This window comes from Salmo salar, chromosome ssa09, assembly GCF_905237065.1.
Source record: "Salmo salar chromosome ssa09, Ssal_v3.1, whole genome shotgun sequence".
Classification (NCBI taxonomy): Eukaryota; Metazoa; Chordata; class Actinopteri; order Salmoniformes; family Salmonidae; genus Salmo; species Salmo salar.
Window position 1 is genome coordinate 140,034,809 of NC_059450.1, and position 23,686 is coordinate 140,058,494.

At 42.5% G+C, this 23,686-nt stretch overlaps 1 protein-coding gene across 1 annotated transcript; it reads left to right on the plus strand.

The window, feature by feature from the left end:
* The first annotated feature begins 1,275 nt into the window (after positions 1 to 1,275).
* Positions 1,276 to 23,647, plus strand: LOC106613124 (WD repeat and FYVE domain-containing protein 1). Its single transcript, XM_014215080.2, has 12 exons — positions 1,276 to 1,483; positions 5,109 to 5,176; positions 8,959 to 9,032; positions 9,243 to 9,297; positions 10,036 to 10,186; positions 10,333 to 10,445; positions 16,902 to 17,028; positions 17,375 to 17,480; positions 19,278 to 19,379; positions 19,751 to 19,881; positions 20,098 to 20,206; positions 20,697 to 23,647. The coding sequence occupies exons 1-12, from the start codon at positions 1,278 to 1,280 to the stop codon at positions 20,754 to 20,756; spliced, it is 1,302 nt and encodes a 433-aa protein (XP_014070555.1). The 5' UTR covers positions 1,276 to 1,277; the 3' UTR covers positions 20,757 to 23,647.
* The last annotated feature ends 39 nt before the right edge of the window (positions 23,648 to 23,686 follow it).

The following is a 23,686-nucleotide window of genomic DNA, read 5'->3' on the forward strand; positions in this document are numbered from 1 at the left end:
TATAAAATGTCTAGCACAACTAGCTAAATGTCTTTTTACCTCGTTTCAGATTTAATTTGGGATTCCACCCCTGTAAACACAATTTGCGTGATGGGAGTGAAGTGAAGAAAGAGAGTAATTTCATACAAGCTTATTTGTTTCCACATTTCCTCTCCTCGGTTACCTTTGACCCTTTTAAAAGGAGTCGAGGAGAGGACGGATGAGTTGAGCAAACCAGTTGATAATCTCCCTAAGTGTGACCACAGAACAGTGACAGCAGCAAAGAGTTGTGTGCCCTAGTAGACTAGGCATTGGCTTTGGATGGACAGTTGAAAAACATATTTCCATTTCTAAAAACCTGTTTTTGCTTTGTCATTATTGGGTATTGTGTGTAGATTGATGATTTAAAAAAAATATTTCATACATTTTAGAATAAGGCTGCTATGTAACAACGTGGAAAAAGTCAAGCGGTCTGAATACTTTCTGAATGTACTGTAAAATGGATATTCGTGCTCCACTGGGTAGAAGTGAGGCCAAATGTAAGATTAAAGCCATTATGATAGATGGGACAGAGCCCTAAAAAGAAAGGTTGGTGGACCAAGATTCAAGGGTCAAGTTTGGAAGGAAGAGGTGGTGTTTGCTTTGTTGCGTGTAGGACATTGTACATTGAACTGGTCATTGAATCTGGTTGACAAGCATGCGAATGGTTTCTGTCTGATTGATGAAACAGTGAAGAAATAATTTGTTGATGCATTGTTGTAGGTACCGGTAGTGGGCTCACGAGTGGCGCAGCGGTCTAAGGCACTGCGTCTCAGTGCAAGATGCGTCACTATAGATCCTGGTTTGATTCCAGGCTGTATCACAACCGGCCGTGATTGGGAGTCCCATAGGGTGGTGCACAATTGGCCCAGCATCGTCCGGGTTAGGGTTTGGCCGGGGTAGGCTGTCATTGTAAATAAGAATTTGTTCTTAACTGACTTGCCTAGTTAAATAAAGGTACAATAAAAAAAAGATGTGGAAGAGAGGGAAAGATTGATGTGTTGGGTTATTGAGGTTGGACAAGGATGGGGAGGGTTTGATAGAAGGGCTATTTTTTGTCTTAGTAGTACCGGATTAGATAGGAGGGTTTAGTTTCTCTCAATGTTTATTTTCTTTATATTCATTTTGTCTGTAAACTGTGACTGACTACACGCTCCAATGCAGTAGGAAGCGCCATGCACCTCTAACGTTTGTTTACGGACCGCCATAATATTATAGTAGAAGAAGAAACAAAGCAGTGCGCTGCTAATCTAGACATTATGGTAATCCTACTCAACCTCCTTAGCCGTCAGCTGATTGTCGAGTTGGGAGAAAAAGAAAACATAGCCATGGCGGCAGAGATTCATTCGAGGCCTCAAAGCTCAAGACCAGTTCTTCTAAATAAAATCGAAGGACACTCGGACGCGGTCAATGCTGCAGTTTTGATACCGAAAGAGGACGGAGTGATCACGGTTAGCGAGGACAGGTAGGTTGTCTGACGCCCCATTAGCTGTTATCCAGACCATGATCTAGCTATTAGCCAGATAACGGTAACGTTAGCTGGCTAGCCTGCTTACTATTATTATTTTTTTCACCTTTATTTAACCAGGAAGACCAGTTGAGAACAAGTTCTCATTTACAACTGCGACCTGGCCAAGATAAAGCAAAGCAGTGTGACAAAAACAACAACACAGAGTTACACATAAACAAACGTACAGTCAATAACACAATTTGCCATGGGGACCAGACGGTGCCTTTCTAAATACACCGTCTGGAACATCATGACAGTGTTTGATTCTTGAAATGGTTCTCTACAAGCTGGAATGTTGAATACAGTTATATTTAAACTTACTCAGCCGATTGTCTGATGTTGGTCCTTCACATGTTCCAAACTTTAGACAAAATATCTATAGGAAATATTGTTTAGTCGACTTTTTAGAACACCGGTATTGAAACTTTGGCAAAATTCTACAAAACGCAGTCCACTGTTTGGAGATGAAATTATTCATTGAATGTCGGGTAAAATCCATCTTGTTCCATCTTCTCCCACTGCCAGTCACTGAGCTTCCTCTCATCACCATATTTGGTAGTGAGTGGGAACGCCAAACGGATGCTTCACATTTATAAGCCCGGTGAAATATCTGGCTCATAGTTCTGTGTTAGCTTTGTCATAAACCCTCACATTTCCACAATAGGGCGAAAATGGAAGCAGTCTTCCTCAGGGAGATATCCAAATCCAGTCTAATTGGAATAAATGGCAGTAAAGGCAAATATTTTTTATAACTAAACCAAGATAGACCACAGCTTGTCGTTTCAAATTGGAACAAATTAGCCATAATGGGAAGAACAAGCAAGGAGGTGGGCAGAGCCAAGCATGAGCTAGCGAGATCCCATTGGCCCGTTCTAGCCTGCATTTGCATATTTCCGTTGGGGAACTCCTACTCTGTGAAGGGCGCTTGTGCAATAACTAAATTTGCCTTTGCACTGCATTTTTTTGAAACTTTGGCAAAGGGTAAAGTCTACAAAACTTAGTCCACTCTGTTCGTAACAGATTGTAGTTTTGGGAACAGAACTGTATTGGGATCAAATGTTTAATTGATGATTAAATGAGCAGAATGTCCGCCAAAATCCATCTTGTTCCATCATCTTCCTCTGCCGGCCACTGAGCTTCCTCTCACTACCATAGTTGGTATGAGTGGAAACGCCAACCAGATGCTTCACATTTATACATCCGGTGAAATATCTGTCTCGTTGTTCTATTTGTGGTTGAGGCATAAGTGATGCCTTAACTACTTTTACGTATGCAGCGGAAAAATGTAAGGCATGTGATGTATAAGAAATTGTGTAATGGAATTATAGTCAACTTTACATATTGTCATATAATTATAAATACATTTTATGCATACACTCCCGGTCAACAGTTTTAGAACACCTACTCATTCAAGGGTTTTTCTTTATTTTTACTATTTTCTACATTGTTGAATAATAGTGAAGACAACAAAACTATGAAATCACATATGGAATCATGTAGTAACCAAAAAAGTGTTAAACAAATCAACATATATTTGAGATTCTTCAAATATCAAATCAAAATGTATTTATATAGCCCTTCTTACATCAGCTGATATCTCAAAGTCCTGTACTTTGTCTCAGATGTTTTTTGTGCTATTATATGATGGATACAATATCAGTCCAACTTGTCTATCATCAACTGATCTGAGCCAGTGCATGACTGTTAGCTAGCTAACACACACAGTGCAGATCAATTCTTAAGTTAGTGTAAAACACTGAAAGTTATCACAGCACTGGCAAACCATGGTTGACCAACTCCCTGACCAATATGGCTGACCTTTGGACCATCATATGAAGGTTCATGTCCATTTTTGGTATTCTAATTCCTAATTCTATGTGCAAGACTTCGGTTAGTATGCATGGTTCGCATGCGTGTACTTACGTCTTGTGTGTGTACCTTCAGTCACGAGCAAAACATCTCGATTACCAAACACATAGACCCGCGTTTTGAAGTCTGTTTAAAAATATTTTGTCTCAAAATACCAACTGAGGGACCAACACCACAGACAATCGGCAGAGTAAGTTTAAATAGAATTGTATTCTACATTCGTGACAGACTAGGGACATTTAGGATTTGTAAATGTGCGTGACGTTGTCTACATAATTTGAAGACATCGCCACGTTTCGTGACAAGGTTATCATCAAACAGCTCACTGTCCTCTGCCTAAATAACCTGTAAACCAATGATTTATATGTACACTAAACAATGGCTCATTGGGTGACGAATCAACTTCGCTCCTAGAGGCTACTGCATAAACAGTTTACTACTTTCGTAGGTGTTAGCAATAGCAAATATTTATTTTATTGATTTGGCAAGTTAGCTAGTTAGTAGGTTTGGAATGCATATCCTCAGGGCATAACAATGTGTGTAACGCTAGCTAGCTGCACAATCCTGGCACTGACATCAGGATATTGTTGATTTGTGTGCTAGTTGGTATACATTTGGCTACCTGTTACCTTCGCTACATACTAGGACTGGGATTTGCCAGGGACCTCACGATACAATATTATCACGATACTTAGGTTACGGTACGTATTGCGATTCTATATGTATTTCGATTCGATGTTCCAAACGTATTGCTCACCGTATGTCAGCTGCAGAGGGACGAGAGAGAGCCATGAGAGAATGAGTTTTGATCAGCTATGGGAATAAAAGTCCTGAAAACAAATTGGCTCCCTATTTAAAAAGATGGAGAACAAGCTATGAAGGGAAAACACTGGAGTTCTGGTGCAGGTACAGCAAACTAGCATAAAAACACTACCTAATACCCGATCGGTCACCATTATTTGAGACATTATCTTAGGGGTATGCCTTATGTGAATCAAGTGTTACTGCCACCTCCAACCCCAATTGCAGTTTAATTTTTATTTTGTTTTCAGTCATTTTGTACACCCCCTAACCACACAGTTTAGACACAAAAGAGATGTAGGCCGTTAACACTTAACTCCAAAAAGTATTCATAAATGGTGAGGAAGAGAGAGTAGCATGGGCACTTCTCTAAAACGGGAGGCCATCCGCTTCTGGTCAACTTTAGGGCACCAGGCAGGCGTAGATCAAAGCAAATGAATGTGGCGGTCATGCTTGGTCAATTGTACATTGAGGAGCAATATCTTGAGCAAGGTATAGAGAGAATTGAAATCTCTGGAGTGATACCCTTCCTTGTCCCCAGTAGGATAAGCTTCTCATGGTTGACTAGAAAATGATTTTTTTTTGAGGAAGGGAGAATCCAGTAGTATGAGAAGTTCTTTTTTTTAAATATATATATATATATATCTTGTGACTAGACTGTCGTAATGGCACTGTACTCTCCTTTTGTGTCACAATGATCTTGTGGGTTGAGAATTTCATGGTGTTCTAAAACTGTATTATATTGCAATAGAGGAGCTGACAGTCTTAGAGACATTTTTCTCCCAAGTAGCCCAAGTTCTAGTACTGTAATCCCTATTCACATTTGAGACTATCATGCTGCACCTTCAGCAACAGTGCCAAGAGGGGCACTTGAAGTTTGAATATGACATTTCGTGTGTCCTATGTCCAGAACTATCCGGGTATGGCTGAAGAGAGACAGTGGACAGTACTGGCCCAGCATCTACCACACAGTCTCCTGTAAGTACCACAACTGATTAGAAGTAGGCCTCAGCTGAAACATCCACTAACGTTAGATGCTAAAAATACAGTGCCTTGCAAACGTATTCATCCCCCTTGGTGTTTTTCCTATTTTGTTGCATTACAACCTGTAATTTAAATAGATTTTTATTTGAACTTCATGTAATGGACATACATAAAATAGTCCAAATTGGTGAAGTGAAATGAAAAAAAAATGACTTGTTTCAAAAAATGCAAAAAATAAAAAACAGAAAAGTGGTGCGTGCGTATGTATTCACCCCCTTTGCTATGAAGCCCCTAAATAAGATTAGTTAAAGAAAGTTTCACATGATCTGTCACATGATCTCAGTGTATATATACACCTGTTCTGAAAGGCCCCAGAGTCTCCAACACCACTAAGCAAGGGGCACCACCAAGCAAGCGGCACCATGAAGACCAAGGAGCTCTCCAAACAGGTCAGGGAAAAAGTTGTGGAGAAGTACAGATCAGAGTTGGGTTCTAAAAAAATATCAGAAACTTTGAACATCCCACGGAGCACCATTAAATCCATTATTAAAAAATGGAAAGAATATGGCACCGCAACAAACCTGTCAAGAAGGGCCGCCCATCAAAATTAACAGACCAGGCAAGGAGGGCATTAATCAGAGAGGCAACAAAGAGACCAAAGATAACCCTGAAGGAGCTGCAAAGCTACACAGCAGAGATTGGAGTATCTGTCCATAGGACCACTTTAAGCCATACACTCCACAGAGCTGGGCTTTTACGGAAGAGTGGCCAGAAAAAAGCCATTGCTTAAAGTGAAAAAAGGAGCAAACACATTTGGCGTAGAGGTCGACCGATTATGATTTTTCAACGCCGATACTGATTATTGGAGGGCCCCAAAAAAAAGTCGATGCCGATTATTGTGATTTTTTAAAAGTTATTTGTAATAATGACAATTACAACAATACTGAATGAACGCTTATTTTAACTTAATATAATACATCAATAAAATCAATTTAGCCTCAAATAAATAATGAAACATGTTCAATTTGGTTTAAATAATGCAAAAACAAAATGTTGGAGAAGAAAGTAAAAGTGCAATATGTGCCATGTAAGAAAGCTAACGTTTAAGTTCCTTGCTCAGAACATGAGAACATATGAAAGCTGGTGGTTCCTTTTAACATGAGTCGTCAATATTCCCAGGTAAGAAGTTTTAGGTTGTAGTTATTATAGGACTATTTCTCTCTATACGATTTGTATTTCATATACCTTTGACTATTAGATGTTCTTATAGGCACTTTAGTATTGCCAGTGTAACAGTATAGCTTCCGTCCCTCTCCTCGCTCCTACCTGGGCTTGAACCAGGAACACATCGACAACAGCCACCTTCGAAGCAGCGTTACCCGTGCAGAGCAAGGGGAACAACTACTCCAAGTCTCAGAGCGAGTGACGTTTGAAACGCTATTAGCGCGCACCCCGCTAACTAGCTAGCCATTTCACATCAGTTACACCAGCCTAATCTTGAGAGTTGATAGGCTTGAAGTCATAAACAGCGCAATGCTTGAAGCACAGCGAAGAGCTACTGGCAAAACGCACAAAAGTGCTGTTTGAATGAATGCTTACGAGCATGCTGCTGCCTACCACCGCTCAGTCAGACTGCTCTATCAAATCATAGACTTAATTATAACACAGAAATACGAGCCTTTGGTCATTAATATGGTCGAATGCGGAAACTATCATCTCGAAAACAAACCGTTTTTTCTTTCAGTGAAATACAGAACCGTTCCGTATTTTATCTAACGGGTGGCATCCCTAAGTCTAAATATTCCTGTTACATTGCACAACCTTCAATGTTATGTCATAATTACGTAAAATTCTGGCAAATTAGTTCGCAACAAGCCAGGCGGCCCAAACTGTTGCATATACCCTGACTCTGCGTGCAATGAACGCAAGAGAAATGACACAATTTCACCTGGTTAATATTGCCTGCTAACCTGGATTTCTTTTAGCTAAATATGCAGGTTTAAAAATATATACTTCTGTGTATTGATTTTAAGAAAGGCATTGATGTTTATGGTTAGGTACATTCGTGCAACGATTGTGCTTTTTTCGCAAATGCGCTTTTGTTAAATCATCCCCCGTTTCGAAGTCGGCTGTCTTTGTTAGGAAGAAATAGTCTTCACAGTTCGCAACGAGCCAGGCTGCCCAAACTGCTGCATATACCCTGACTCTGTTGCAGGAGGAGTGACACACTTTCCCTAGTTAAAAGAAATTCATGTTAGCAGGCAATATTAACTAAATATGCAGGTTTAAAAATATATACTTGTGTATTGATTTTAAGAAAGGCATTGATGTTTATGGTTGGAGCAACGTGTACCTAAGCGATTATATGCAACGCAGGACAGGCTAGATAAACTAGTAATATCATCAACCATGTGTAGTTAACTAGTGATTATGATTGATTGATTGTTTTTTATAAGATAAGTTTAATGCTAGCTAGCAACTTACCTTGGCTTCTTACTGCATTCGCGTAACAGGCAGACTCCTCGTGGAGTGCAATGTAAAGCAGGTGGTTGGAGCGTTGGACTAGTTAACCGTAAGGTTGCAAGATTGAATCCCCGAGCTGACAAGGTAAAAATCTGTCGTTCTGCCCCTGAACAAGGCAGTTAACCCACCGTTCCTAGGCCGTCACTGAAAATAAGAATGTGTTCTTAACTGACTTGCCTAGTTAAATATAGGTGTAAAAAATAATACTATTTTTCTTTTTTTTTAAATCGGCCAAATCGGCGTCCAAAAATACCGATTTCCGATTGTTATGAAAACTTGAAATCGGCCCTAATTAATCAGCCATTCCGATGAATCGGTCGACCTCTAATTTGGTGTTTGCCAAAAGGCATGTGGGAGACTCCCCAAACTTATGGAAGAATGTACTCTGGTCAGATAAGACGAAAATTGAGCTTTTTGGCCATCAAGGAAAACGCAATGTCTGGCGTAAACCCAACACCTCTCATCACCCTGAGAACACCATCCCCACAGTGAAGCATGTTGGTGGAAGCATCATACTGTGGGAATGTTTTTCATCGGCAGGGACTGGGAAACTGGTCAGAATTGAAGGAATGATGGATGGTGCTAAATACACTCAATTCTTGAGAGAAACCTGTTTTCGGTCTTCCAGAGATTTGAGACTGGGACGGAGGTTCACCTTCCAGCAGGGCAATGACCCTAAGCATACTGCTAAAGCAACACTTGAGGGGTTTAATGGGAAACATTTAAATGTCTTGGAATGGCCTAGTCAAAGCCCAGACCTCAATCTAATTGAGAATCTGTGGTATGACTTAAAGATTGCTCTACACCAGCGGAACCCATCCAACTTGAAGGAGCTGGAGCAGTTTTGTCTTGAAGAAGGGGCAAAAATCCCAGTGGCTAGATGTGCCAAGCTTATAGAGACATACCCCAAGAGACTTGCAGCTGTAATTGCTGCAAAAGGTGGCTCTACAAAGTATTGACTTTGGGGGGGTGAATAGTTATGCATGCTCAAGTTGTTTTGTCTTATTTCTTGTTTGTTTCACAATAAAAAATATTTTGCATCTTCAAAGTGGTAGGCATGTTGTGTAAATCAAATGATACAGACCCCCCAAAAATCTATTCTAATTCCAGGTTGTTAGGCAACAAAATAGGAAAACTGCCAAGGGGGGGTGACTACTTTCGCAAGCCTCTGTAGTTGAAGCGTATACTATTGAATCAAAACATTGGCCATACACAATTGTTTTTTCAATACATATTTTTGATCTCTGAACTAGCGCCATGCTCCTGTATGTCATACCATCACGACAGCAGGCGCATCTTCATCGGGCAGGACAACGGAGCCATTGTGGTGAGTGAGATGAAGCCTTAAAGATGACCTCATGCGTAAACCCCATTCTCTGTGTTTTGAGTGGACCCATAACATGCCATTCTGGTTCACACTGACCCAGTTTCTAATGTTTCCCTGCTTTGAATGAGAAACAAGCTACAAGTATGAAGTTACATGGAATAAGAGTGGGACTGGTAACTGATCTTTACTATTGTTTGGTGGTGCTAACAGGAATTCCTTCTGTCTGAAGATTTCAACAAGATGAACCATGTGAAGACCTATCCTGGTGAGATCGTAGTGGGGGTTTTCTGCCTTTACAAAGCCAATGAAAACTAAGAGGCTTTGGTGATGTAGACATGATATGATCTCTAGTGTTCAGTAATGGAGTCTTGTGTAACAGTATATATCAGTGATAATGGCTCTTTAGTGTACATTAGTGTGTGTCTACTGGGCTGTGTTTTGAAGCACTGCCCAGTCCCATGAGAAATCATCTGGTCCCTACCCAGCATGCCTCTGGTGAAATGTCCCTCTCTGGGCTCGAACAGGAAATAGAGACCGACGTCATTGCTGCTTAGAACACATGCATGCACACACTCCCTGACCCACAGTGAAAGAGGATAAGTAATTATTGTTCAAGCAATCCAACTTGATGATGATCCACCACCACCTCATATTGTCTGACTATTATTATGTTATTACAGTCACCTTCCCCCAGGCTCAGAGAATATGATCTCTGTGACTAACAGCCTAGCCATGCAGCCTGGACCCTCCTCTCATCACTGGAAAATCCCTGCTTAGGGAAACTTGAGTTCTTTTGTTTTTTTTAAGCATTAAATGCCAAAAAACAGATGTCACTGTGGAAGTTTCAAGCAGTTCTCATCCAGCAGTGAAAATGGGCCCAGAACAGAAAAGCCCCATTAAGTGATCTATAGTCATTCTACTCCCTCAAACCTTTTGCAGAAAGAGAAAGTTGAGTGGAGAATGAATTGAACATTTGTGTGTATTTAACCCATTGTGTGTCCAGCCCATCAGAACCGTGTGTCAGACATGGTGTTTTCTCTGGAGAGCGAGTGGGTGGTGAGCACCGGACACGACAAGAGTGTGAGCTGGATGTGCACCCAGAGCGGCAGTATGCTGGGGCGCCACTACTTCGGCTCCTGGGCCTCCTGTCTACAGTATCCTTCTCTGTTTGCATGAGAGCTGGACAGGGGTCAGTTTATTGTTAATGTTCATATTCCTAAGAATTACTTCTTTGGTCAAAGGTAACTTCCTATCTGTCCTATGTGCTTTTCCTGTGTATCTTCCTTGACTCTGTGTCTAGGTATGACAACGACACCCAGCATGCCTTTGTAGGGGACTACTCAGGACAGATCACCCTGCTGAAACTGGAGAGACAGACCTACTCCACCATCACCACACTGAAGGGCCACGAAGGTAACACACACCACAGGAGGTTGGTGGCACCTTAATTGGGGAGGATGGGCTCGTGATAATGAGTGGAATGGTATCAAACACATGGTTTTCAGGCGTTTGATGCGATTCCATTTGCTCCGTTCCGGACATTATTATGAGACGTTTGCCACTCTGCAGCCTCCTGTGACACACACAGGGACAGCCTATGCACAATATGGAATCGGACGCTACAAACTGCTCGGATGCCATCTCTAACTGGCAATCATTTTAAAAGAGGAAATGTTGCTGGCAGATTGTATGGCGCTATACTGTTTTGTCATGCAGTGGGGTAACAGTTTTGCACTTGAATGTATGTATGTATGTATGTATGTATGTATGTACACTGCCGTTCAAAAGTTTGGGGTCACTTAGAAATGTCCTTGTTTTTGAAAGAAAATCTACTTTTTTTGTCCATTTAAAATAACAGCAAATTGATCAGAAATACAGTGTAGACATTGTTAATGTTCTAAATGACTATTGTAGCTGGAAACGGCAGATTTTTTATAGAATATCTACATAGGTGTACAGAGGCCCATTATCAGCAATCATCACTCCTGTGTTCCAATGCACGTTGTGTTAGCTAATCCAAATGTATTATTTTAAAAGGCTAATTGATAATTAGAAAACCCAATTAACTTTCTTCTGAAACTTGTCAGTCTGTTCTTGTTCTGAGAAATGAAGGCTATTCCATGCAAGAAATTGCCAAGAAGCTGAAGAGTTCATACAACGCTGTGTACTACACCCTTCACAGAAGCGCCTATACGGGCTCTAACCAGAATAGAAAGAGGAGTGGGAGGCCCCGGTGCACAACTGAGCAAGAGGACAAGTACATTAGAGTGTCTACTTTGAGAAACAGATGGCTCACAAGTCCTCAACTGGCAGCTTCATTAAATAGTACCCGCAAAACACCAGTCTCAACGTCAACAGTGAAGAGGCGACTCTGGGATGCTGGCATTCTAGGCAGAGTTGCAAAGAAAAGCCATATCTCAGACTGGTCAATAAAAAGAAAAGATTAAGATGGGCAAAAGAACACAGACATTGGACAGAGGAACTCAACGCTGTAATCGCTGCTAAAGGTGCTTCAACAAAGTACAGAGTAAAGGGTCTGCATACTTATGTAAATGTCATATTTCCATTTTTTGTATTTGCAAAAAATGTAAACATGTTTTTGCTTTGTCCAGCTACAATACACTCACATTAACAATGTCTACACTGTATTTCTGATCAATTTGATGTTATTTTAGTTTGCTTTTCTTTCAAAAACAAGGACATTTCTAAATGACCCCAAACGGTAGTGTGAGTATGTGTATATGTACGTGTGATTGCACATTTGTTTTTTTACGAAAATGGTGTGTATGTATACATATACGTGTGTGTGTGTGTGTGTGTGTGTGTGTCAGTCAAGTTTGGACACACCTGCTCATTCAAGGGTTTTTCTTTATTTTTACTATTTTCTACATTGTAGAATAATAGTGAAGACATCAAAACTATGAAATAACATGTAGTAACCAAAAAAGTGTTAAACAAATCAAAATATATTTGAGATTCTTCAAAGTAGCCACCCTTTGCCTTGACATTTTCTACATACTCTTGGCATTCTCTCAACCAGCCTCACCTGGAATGCTGTTCCAACAGTCTTGAAGGAGTTCCCACATTTGCTGAGCAGTTGTTGGCTGCTTTTCTTTCACTCTGTGGTCCAACATCAGGCCAGGTCATCTGATGCAGCACTCCATCACTTTCCTTCTTGGTCAAATAGCCCTTACACAGCCTGGAGGTGTGGTTCATTGTCCTGTTGAAAAACAAATGTTGGTCCCACTAAGTCCAAACCAGATGGGATGGTGTATCGCTGCAGAATGCTGTGGTAGCGATGCTGGTTTAGTGTGCCTTGAATTCTAAATAAATCAGACAGTGTCACCAGCAAAGCACCATCACACCTCCTTCTCCATGCTTCACGGAAGAGGGCCCTATTTGGTAAAAGACTAAGTCCATACAATGGCAAGAACAGCTCAAATAAGCAAAGAGAAACGACAGTCCATTCCTTTTGACTGACCTTCATGTCTTAATGTGGAACATTTCAAGAACTTTTAAAGTTAAGTGCAGTCGCAAAAACCATCAAGCGTGATGATGAAACTGGCTCTCATTTCCATTTTACTCACCCCAACCTTCTAAAATCTCAAATGTGATTTGTCATGCTTCGTAAACAACCGGTCTAGACTGAAATGCTAATTCGGAAAGTATTCAGATCCCTTCCCCTTTTCCACATTTTGTTATGTTACAGCCTTATTCTAAAATGGATGAAATAAAAATTTCCCTGACAATACCCCATAATGACAAAGCGAAAACAGGTTTTTAGAAATGTTTTGCAAACGTATTTAAAAATAAAAACACAGACCTTATGAGACTCGAAATGGAGCTCAGGTGCATCCTGCTTCCATTGATCATCCTTGATGTTTCTACAACTTGATTGGAGTCCACCTGTGGTAAATTGAATTGATTGGACATGATTTGGAAAGGCACACGTCTCACAGTTGACAGTGCATGTCAGAGTAAAAACCAAGCCATGAGGTCGAAGGAATTGTCTGTAGAGCTCCAAGACAGGATTGTGTCGAGGCACAGATCTGGGGAAGGGTACCAAAAAATGTCTAGTATTGAAGGTCCCCAAGATCAGTGGCCTTCATCACTCTTAAATGGAAGGAGTTTGGAACCACCAAGACTCTTCCTAGAGCTTCCAGAGAGCTGACCAAGAACCCGATGATCACTCTGACAGCGCTCCATAGTTCCTCTGTGGCAATGGGAGAACCTTCCAGAAAGACAAACATCTTTGCTGCACTCCACCAATCAGGCCTTTATGGTAGAGTGGCCAAATGGAAGCCGCTCTTCAGTAAAAGGCACATGACAGGAAACTTGGCACCATTCCTACGGTGAAGCATGGTGGTGTTTTTCAGCGGAAGGGACTGGGAGACAGGATCAAGGGAAAGATGAACGGAGCAAAGTACAGAGATTCTTGATGTAAACCTGCTCAGGACCTCAGACTGGGGCAAAGGTTCACCTTCCAACAGGACAACGACCCAAAGCACACAGCCAAGACAACGCAGGAGTGGCTTCGAGACAAGTCTCTGAATGTCCTTGAGTGGCCCAGCCAGAGCCCGGACTTGAACCCGATCCAACATCTCTGGAGAGACCTGAAAATAGCTGTGCAGTGACGCTCCCCATCTAACCTGACAGAGCTTGAGAGGATCTGCAGAGAAGAATGGGAGAAACTCCCCAAATACAGGTGTGCCTTGCATGTGGAGTCATACCCAAGAAGACTCAAGGCTGTAATCGCTGCCAAAGGTGCTTCAACAAAGTACTGAGTAAAGGGTCTGCATACTTATGTAAATGCCATATTCCATTTTTTTTTTTTATTTGCAACAAAAAAAAGTGAACATGTTTTTGCTTTGTCATTATGGGGTATTGTGTGTAGATTGATGAGGGGGAAAAAACGATTTAATCCATTTTAGAATAAAGCTGTAATGTAACAAAATGTGGAACAAGTCAAACAGTCTGAGTACTTTCTGAATGCACTATATGTGATTGGGTTCCAGTACTGATTCGATATGCAGGGGTACGAGGTAATTGATGTAGATATGTACATATAGGTAGGGATAAAGTGACTAGGCAACATGATAGATAATTAAGCAATGAGGTATGAATGGCTGTGGTATATGGTCAATATACCACGGCTAAGCGTTGTTCTTATCAAATCAAATGTATTTATATAGCCCTTCTTACATCAGCTGATATCTCAAAGTGCTGTACAGAAACCCAGCCTAAAACCCCAAACAGCAAGCAATGCAGGTGTAGAAGCACGGTGGCTAGGAAAAACTCCCTAGAAAGGCCAAAACCTAGGAAGAAACCTAGAGAGGAACCAGGCTATGAGGGGTGGCCAGTCCTCTTCTGGCTGTGCTGGGTGGAGATTATAACAGAACATGGCCAAGATGTTCAGATGTTCATAAATGACCAGCATGGTCAAATAATAATAATCACAGTTGTCGAGGGTGCAACAAGTCAGCACCTCAAGAGTAAATGTCAGTTGGCATTTCATAGCCGATCATTGAGAGTATCTCTACCGCTCCTGCTGTCTCTAGAGAGTTGAAAGCAGCAGGTCTGGGACAGGTAGCACGTCCGGTGGACAGGTCAGGGTTCCATAGCCGCAGGCAGAACAGTTGAAATTGGAGCAGCAGCACGGCCAGGTGGACTGGGGACAGCAAGGAGTCATCATGTCAGGTAGTCCTGAGGCATGGTCCTAGGGCTCAGGTCCTCCGAGAGAGAGAAAGAGAGAATTAGAGAGGGCATACTTAAATTCACACAGGACACCGGATAAGACAGGAGAAATACTCCAGATATAACAGACTGACCCTAGCCCCCCGACACATAAACTACTGCAGCATAAATACTGGAGGCTGAGACAGGAGGGGTCAGGAGACACTGTGGTCCCCTCCGACGATACCCCAGGACAGGGCCAAACAGGAAGGATATAACCCCACCCACTTTGCCAAAGCACAGCCCCCACACCACTAGAGGGATATCTTCAACCATCAACTTACCATCCTGAGACAAGGCTGAGTATAGCCCACAAAGATCTCCGCCACGGCACAACCCAAGGGGGGGGGGCGCCAACCCAGACAGGAAGACCACGTCAGTGACTCAACCCACTCAAGTGACGCACCCCTCCTAGGGACGGCATGGAAGAACACCAATAAGCCAGTGACTCAGCCCCTGTAATAGGGTTAGAGGCAGAGAATCCCAGTGGAGAGAGGGGAACCGGCCAGGCAGAGACGGCAAGGGCGGTTCGTTGCTCCAGAGCCTTTCCGTTCACCTTCACACTCCTGGACCAGACTACACTCAATCATAGGACCCACTGAAGAGATGAGTCTTCAGTAAAGACTTAAAGGTTGAGACCGAGTCTGCATCTCTCACATTGTCTTCCCTGTGGCTCAGTTGGTAGAGCATGGTGTTTGCAACGCCAGGGTTGTGGGTTCGATTCCCACGGGGGGCCAGTACAACAAAAAAAAAAATGCATGAAATGAAATGTATGCACTCACTACTGTAAGTCGCTCTGGATAAGGGCGTCTGCTAAATGACTAAAATGTAAAATGTAAATGGGTAGGCAGACTATTCCATAAAAATGGAGCTCTATAGGAGAAATCCCTGCCTCCAGCTGTTTGCTTAGAAATTCTAGGGACACAACACTGAGTGCCTGGATACAGCCCTTAGCTGTGGTAGTGTATTGGCCATATACAACAAACCCCAGAGGTGCCTTATTGCTGCTATTATTATTACCAACGTAATTAAAACAGTAAAAAAAAATGTTTTGTCATACCCATGGTATACAGTCTGATATACCACTGCTTTCAGCCATTCCGCATCCAGGAGCCAAACTACTTGGTTTATAATAAACATGAATACTCATTTCTGATTGGCTTGAAGGGCATTCTATAGCGTGCATTATTTCCCTATAACGCACATGTTCTATGTTTGAGCTGCTTTAGAAAGCAAAAGTCGAACTGAACATTTATTGGTATTGTTGAGTTTGATTTTCATACTAGCAATAGGGCTGATGGTTTGGTTAGCGAAACTTGCAACCATGTTTGTTTGGTCATGAAGGCAACTAGCTACTGTACTATCTACTGTAGTAAACTTGCTAGCTACTTCAGTGGATGTTGAACACATTTCTAGTGGCAAATGTGGTAAATAATTTATATTTTTTATTTAACTAGGCAAGTCAGTTAAGAACACATTTTTATTTACAATGACGGCCTACCCGTCAAACCCGGACGATACTGGGCCAATTGTGCATCGCCCTATGGGACCACCAATCACGGCCGGATGTGACACAGCCTGGATTCGAACCAGGGACTGTAGTGACGCGTCTTGCATAGAGTTGAGATGGAGTGCTTTAGACCGATGCTCTAGTCGGGAGCCCTAAATGATGCACCTTCCACATCATTCATAATTTTCCATAGAATGCATAGCCCCTCGTTGATTATCCCTTTTTGCACCAAAAAAGTGCAAATGCAGATAGTAGCTATTGGTTAACATTTTAGCAATCTTATGCCTTTGGGTTAGAAGCTGTTATGGTTCCTGACTTGGTGCATCGGTACAGCTTTTCCGTGTGATAGCAGAGAGATCAGTCTATGACTTGGGTGGTTGGCGTTTTAGAACATTTTTAGGGCTTTCATCTGACACCACCTGGTGTAGAGGTCCTGGATGGCAGGGAGCTCAGTGATGTACTGAGCCATACGCACTACCCTCTGTAGCGTCTTGCGGTTGGATGCCAAGCAGTTACCATACCAAGTGGTCACACTACCAACCACCCGTCTGTTGTGTCATAACTTCCTGTTCTCTGTCTCTCCCCCCCCCTTCTCACTTCCCATCATCCTTTTGCCCCCCTCTCAGGTAGTATTGGAGCTCTGTGGTGGGATCCTGTTCAGAGGCTTTTGTTCTCAGGAGCGTCTGACCACAGTGTCATCATGTGGGATATCGGGGGCCGCAAGGGACGAACACTACTGCTCCAGGGACACCAGTAAGAGTGTGTGTGTGTGTGTGTGTGTGTGTGTGTGTGTGTGTGTGTGTGTGTGTGTGTGTGTGTGTGTGTGTGTCAGCCAGTGCATATGCTTATCAGTAGCAGGGCTCTGTAGGTCAGTAGCAGGGCTCTGTAGGTCAGTAGCAGGGCTCTGTAGGTCAGTAGCAGTTGTCGCAGGGAGCTGTTCACTTCCTAATGTTTTATTTTGATGTTTTACCATCTGTGAGTTCCTCAGATGGCGTAACTATCAGACCAATTTACGACTGGAATTCTTTGGAAGATCACTCTATTTTCTACATCCTCTTTCCCCTCACCCCTCTCTCTCTCTCTTCCTCCCCATCTCCAGTGAACGAGTGCAGGCGGTGCGATACCTGCAGCTGACCAGACAGCTGGTGTCCTGTTCTGCAGATGGCGGCGTCACAGTGTGGAACATGGACACTCCCAGAGAAGAGGTAGGTACAGTGCATTCGGAAAGTATTCAGACCCCTTGACTTTTTCAACATTTTATTAAGTTACAGCCTTATTCTAAAATTGATTGAAGTTTTTTTCCACTTATCAATCTAAACACATTACCCCATAATGACAAAGGGAAAAACAGGTTTTTAGAAAAGTTTGCAAATTGATTCTAAATACAAAACGGAAATATCACTTTTCCGTAACTATTCAGACTCTTTACTCAGTACTTTGTTGATGCACCTTTGGTGACTACAGCCTTGAGTCTAATTTGGTATGGCGCTACATGCTTGGCACACCTGTATTTGGGGAGTTTATTCCATTCTTCTCTGCAGATCCTCTCAAACTCTGTCAGGCTGGATGGACAACGTCGCTGCACAGCTATTTTCAGGTCTCTCCGGAGATGTTCGATCGGGTTCAAGTCCGGGCTCTGGCTGGGCCAATCAAGGACATTCAGAGACTTGTCCTGAAGCCACTCCTGCGTTGTCTTGGCTGTGTGCTTAGGGTCATTGTCCTGTTGGAAGGTGAACCGTCACTCCAGTCTAAGGTCCTAAGCATTCTGGAGCAGGTTTTCATCATGGATCTCTCAGTATTTTGCTCCGTTCATCTTTCCCTTGATCCTGACTAGTCTCCCAGTCCCTGCCGCTGAAAAACATCCTCACAGCATGATGCTGCCACCACCACACTTCTCCGTAGGGATGGTGCCAGGTTTCCTCCAGACGTGACGCTTGGCATTTAGGACAAATAGTTTAATCTTGGTTTCATCAGACCAGAGAAACTTGTTTCTCATAGTCTGAACTCCAAGCAGGCTGTTGTGCCTTTTACTGAGGATTAACTTCCATTTGACCAGTACCATAAAGGCCTGATTGGTGGAACGCTGCAGAGATTGTTGTCCTTCTGGAAGGCTCTCCCATCTCCCACCTCCCAGAGGAACTCTGGAGCTTTTTCGGAGTGACCTTCGGGTTCTTGTTCACCTCCCTGACCAAGGCCCTTGTCCCCCGATTGCTCAGTTTGGCCGGGCGGCCAGCTCTAGGAAGAGTGTTGGTGTTTCCAAACGTCTTTCATTTAAGAGTGATGGAGGCCACTGTGTTCTTGGGGTACTTCAGTACTGGATTTTTTTTTGTTGGTACCCTTCTGCAGATCTGTGCCTCGACACAATCCTGTTTTGGAGCTCTACGGACAATTCCTTTGACCTCATGGCTTGGTTTTTGCTCTGACATGCACTGTCAACTGTGAGACCTAATATAGACAGATATGTGCCTTTCCAAATCATGTCCAATCAATTCAATTTACCACAGGTTGACTCCAATCAAGTTGTATAAACATCTCAAGGATGATCAATGGAAACAGGATGTATCTGAGCTCAATTTTGAGTCTCACAGCAAAGAGTCTGAATCCTTTATTTTCTATTAAAAAAAATGTGCTTTGTCATGGCGTATTATGTGTAGATTGATGAGGGGGGGAACAATTCAATTTTAGAATAAGGCTGTAACGTAACAATGCAGGAAAAAGTAAAGGGTTCTGAACTTTCAGAATGCACTGTATATCAGGAGCCAGGAATACATCTCAATGCTTCACTTCACCTCCTCCTTAAAAAGCAGAGGTGGGCAAAGACCAAAAAACATGTTGGAGTTATCCCACCAATGCCTTAGATGCTGCTGAACTCACAATCTCCTTGGTTAAGGAGCCACGTCAACTCACTACTGCCCTTTGGTGTTGAAAGTTGAACATTGCTACAAAGTAACATCACCCCCCCTCTACTCTGTAACTCTGTCTTCCTGCTTGACTCTCTACAGGCTCCTCAGTGGTTGGACAGTGACTCGTGTCAGAAGTGTAAGCAGCCTTTTTTCTGGAACGTCAAACAGATGTGGGACTCAAAGACCATTGGACTTAGGCAGGTGAGAGGGCAGGCAGCCTCTGGTGTAGTCCAGAGCCTTTTATTGAGAATATAATACAAGGCTCTGGCATAGCCATTACTGTTGTAAGAATTGCCTTGTAACTGTATAATAGTAATGGTAGAAATATAGGAACTAGGGAGTGATCAGTCCGTTTTCTTTGACCCTTGGCTAATGCTGATGTGGGACTCTAAGACCATTGGGCTTCGGCAGGTGAGAGGGCAGGCAGCCCCTGGTGTAGCCATTACTGTAATACAAATATCCTTGTGACTCTATTGTAGTGGTAGAGATATAGGCACATAGAAATACAGGAACTAGGAGTGATCCGTCTTTATTATTTGACCCTTGGCTAACCCTCGTGTTTCCTGTTTTAGCACCACTGCAGGAAGTGTGGCAAAGCGGTGTGTGGGAAGTGTAGTTCCAAGAGCACTACATACCCTGTGATGGGCTTTGAGTTCCAGGTGCGAGTGTGTGACACCTGCTACGACACCGTCAAGGACGAGGAGTGAGTATGATCAACTAGTAATAGAACATAATTGTGATAAAATATCTCAAAACAATCTTAGTCGCTCTGGATAAGAGTGTCTGCTACATGACTTAAATGTAATGTCACTATAATAATACTGTAATGGAGTATAATAAAAATGTGACTCAGATTTACATTTGTCTTCTTCATCCCACCCTGTCATTTCCTCACGGACCACTTTGTCTCATCTTCCAGTCGCACTGCGTTAGCAACGTTCCATGAGGGGAAGCACAACATAGCCTTTATGGACATGGACCCTTCCAGAGGCCTGATGGTGACCTGTGGCAGCGACCGTGTCGTCAAGGTCAGACATACTATCAGCCTTGATCAGTCACTAGTGGTCAAATACATTCCCTGATGAGTGGGTATTAGACTCAATACTACTAAATGTTTTTTAATATGCTTGGAAAGCGGAAACGTTCTAGAACGTCAAAGTTAACATTACTAGAGACCTTGCTGTTTTGGAGACAGCATCGCCTTTGCTAGCAAAGAGATTTACAGTGGCTAATTTAACAGTAAGTAAGTGAATTGTTTCGGCCCAAAGTTAGCCAAGATTATTAGCTTGTCAGCTAAAATTGTTTGCAGTTAGTTAGCAATTGCCTCTACACCATTTTGCTTGCTACAGTAGCACTGACATGTCAATAACCTCTCTCCAAAAAGGTTGAGGTGTTGGTTGTTTACATTTTACTATTGTGATGTGCATCAATGCGCGTCTACTTTCTATGCGTATGACTGTCATCTTTACATATTCATCAGACTTTACTGAATCCCTGATTGACTCTTTCTTTCCACAGATATGGGACATGACGCAAGTGGTTGGCTGTAGCATAGCAACAGGCTTCTCCCCACGTTGATTAACCCCCCCCCTCCCCCCATCGGCCCTCAAACTCTGTCCTCTACTCTACTGACAGGTGTCTCTGTCATTGGGACCTCCTTTGTCTCCTCATCTTTCTGGCTCCTCTTCTGTCCGGCTGCTTCTGTTCTCTGATCTCCCACTGGACGTTTGGATGAAGATACGTATGCGTGTGTTGTGTTGTGTAAGTGGGTGGGTGGGTACTAGTGTTGATTTGGTGTTAGTTTTGTACGTGAGAAGTTGAGTCTCAAATGTGTCTCAGGTCTAACTTCCAGTGTGTACCCGTTCAGCGGAGTGCCAAGCACAAGGTTCTGTTCTAATGTGTGAATGGAAGGGAGCAGTGTTTGTGTTTACATATGTTCCACTCGCTCTAATTCCTCTTGCACTGTAACATTGTACTGCTAGACCCGATAATCCACAAAGCCCTGCCCAACAGACACACACAGGGCTCTCCTATTGGCTGCTTACTTCAACTTTCTACATTTTAAATATCGCAAATCCTAACCATGACAACACAGCTTTTGTATACCCATATGCATAGTGTGTACAGTATGAGATGCAGTGTGCTTATCGCTCTATATCCCTCGCTGATCATGAGGTCAGTTTCTCTCTTTCTTCGCTAGTTGTTCTTTCCCTCTCTCTCTCTTTCTCTTCACTAGTTGGCCTTAAACTCACTCGTTTGTCTCAGGAGGAGGAGATGGAAGAGTCATTAGAGGGCATGGCTGTATGTGCCGTCACCATGGCAACCCTGGCTGAGCTGTAGCCACAGCTGTTCTCCCACAGACCTTGTCCAACTTCATCTCAGACACCTAAAACATCTTTCATCAATTTACACAACTGTACAGATATCACTTCTAGTTCTGATAACCAAGACCCCATATTCTGTTGCCTTTGCGATAAGTTAAGATGAATTTGCGTATAATGAAAAACGGTGTAAGCTTTTGAACAAGAGGTTTTTATCTGGCTTTTGCTCTCTTTAGACAGGCACTTAGGTACTGAAATGGTACTGTATAAAAGTCAATGTAGCGCTAAAGTTCCCATGCACTGATGTTTTACGCTGTTTCATCTCTCACTGTGGGATTGTGGGAAAATTAGAAGCCGCTTGTGTTTCCTCTAAGGCCTTAAGAGAGAGGGATGGACCAAGCCTTCTAGAACCTTCAAAACTCTCACAACTGTTCTTACACACACTACTCTGTAGCATAGCTGAATTTTTCTCTCAACACTCACCCATGAATACTAAGCATTCAACACTATTTACTAGTTCCTCTGTCTGTCACTCTCCCGCTCTGTTTTGTTTCCAGAGCACCATAAGGTTCTCCACTGCACTTAAATGCACTAATTGTGGTTTAGAGAGCAGATGGGCTGTGCATAAAAAAAAAAAATGGGGGGGAGGGGTTGCTTCGTTACGGCTTGAGTTGCATAACGTCCTTAAACTGGTAGATATTTGGCTAATTTTATGCTAGGTTAGACTAACGCTTGCCTTAAGGTAAAACTGAACATGACGTGGGAGTAACGATTTTCAAATGTAGTCCCATTCCAGTTTTGATCACCTACTGTATAGTATTTCTAGCAAAGTGTTTGCTTGTTTCTTGTTGTTTACTTTTATGTATAGGATAGTGGTGAGGTCACACAGACAGGATGATGTGGCCACGTGATGTTTTGATGTCACTGAGAAATCTTTCACAGATGTGCTTGCAATGTTACGTCAGAAACATGACATCTCTGGGAGACATGTTTATGTCACAGAGAGGTGTTGACATCATAAATACATATTGTGACATCAGAGATACAGGGGTGTGCATGTTTCACAGAGAGGAGTTAATATCACACAGAAACATGCTAATATCTCAGAGGGACATGGCGAGGTCACAGAAGCTGCAGGCAGCCTAGCGGTTAAGAGCATTGGGCCAGTAACCAGAAAGTTGCTGGTTCGAATCCCTGATTCGACTAGGTGAACAATCTGTTGTGCCCATGAGCAAAGGACATAACCCTAATTGCTCCTGTAAGTTGCTCTGGATGAGAGCGTCTGCTAAATGTAAAGTACAGTCATCAGGGATGTGCAGTGTTCTTGGGAAACACTTTTGCTACAATACAATCAAGGCTCAAGATCAGCTTTTTAAAAATGTGTGTTAGATCAAAAGAAATCTCTCTGTAAGAGGATACCTGGGACAGTTAACTGGAGTCCCAGTGATTTCTGTTCCCAACTATAGATGAATTCCAACTAGAACTAACGTTTAGAGGCTAACATTTGTGATTCCCTCCACAAATGATTGTTCCTACCACAATTGTGATCAGTACAATTCTCTAGGTATGTTGGTTTGTAATGAAGTATAAGTCCGTTTTATGGGGTCGATCCCATGAAGAAGAATTTATATGCTTTTTACATTTATTAGTTTCACTGGTTCTTATATGTAATTTGACTAAACTCCATCCACATTTTCACACATGTATAAAATAGTAAGATCTCAAACTGGAGCCATATCTAGCAGAGGAGGCTAGTGGGAGGAGCTATAGGAGGACAGGTTCAAGGGATGGATGGAACGGAGTCGTATCGTGGTTTCCTTATCTTTGTTTGATTACCGTTCCATTTATGCCATTACATTGAACCCTTCATCCTATAGCTCCTCCCACCAGCCGCCTCTGAATTCTACCGTATACATTCTCTACTACTCTGTTAACCTCTTTGATGCTGTTTGTCATTTTATCATGTCATACTGCTTGTAAAATAATCTTGTTCCAACGTTGTTGTATATCTCTAATAATTGTATTTTTAAAGAGAAACTGCTGTTGATAATGTTGACCGTACTGACTTTAGTCTCCATGTGGCACTCTGTTCTGTCACGGTGAGGAAATAAATAAAAGCTTAATAAAGATATCCATTCAGACCTGTTATTAAGTCTATAACTCTTGTGTTGGATGCCTCCCCCATCG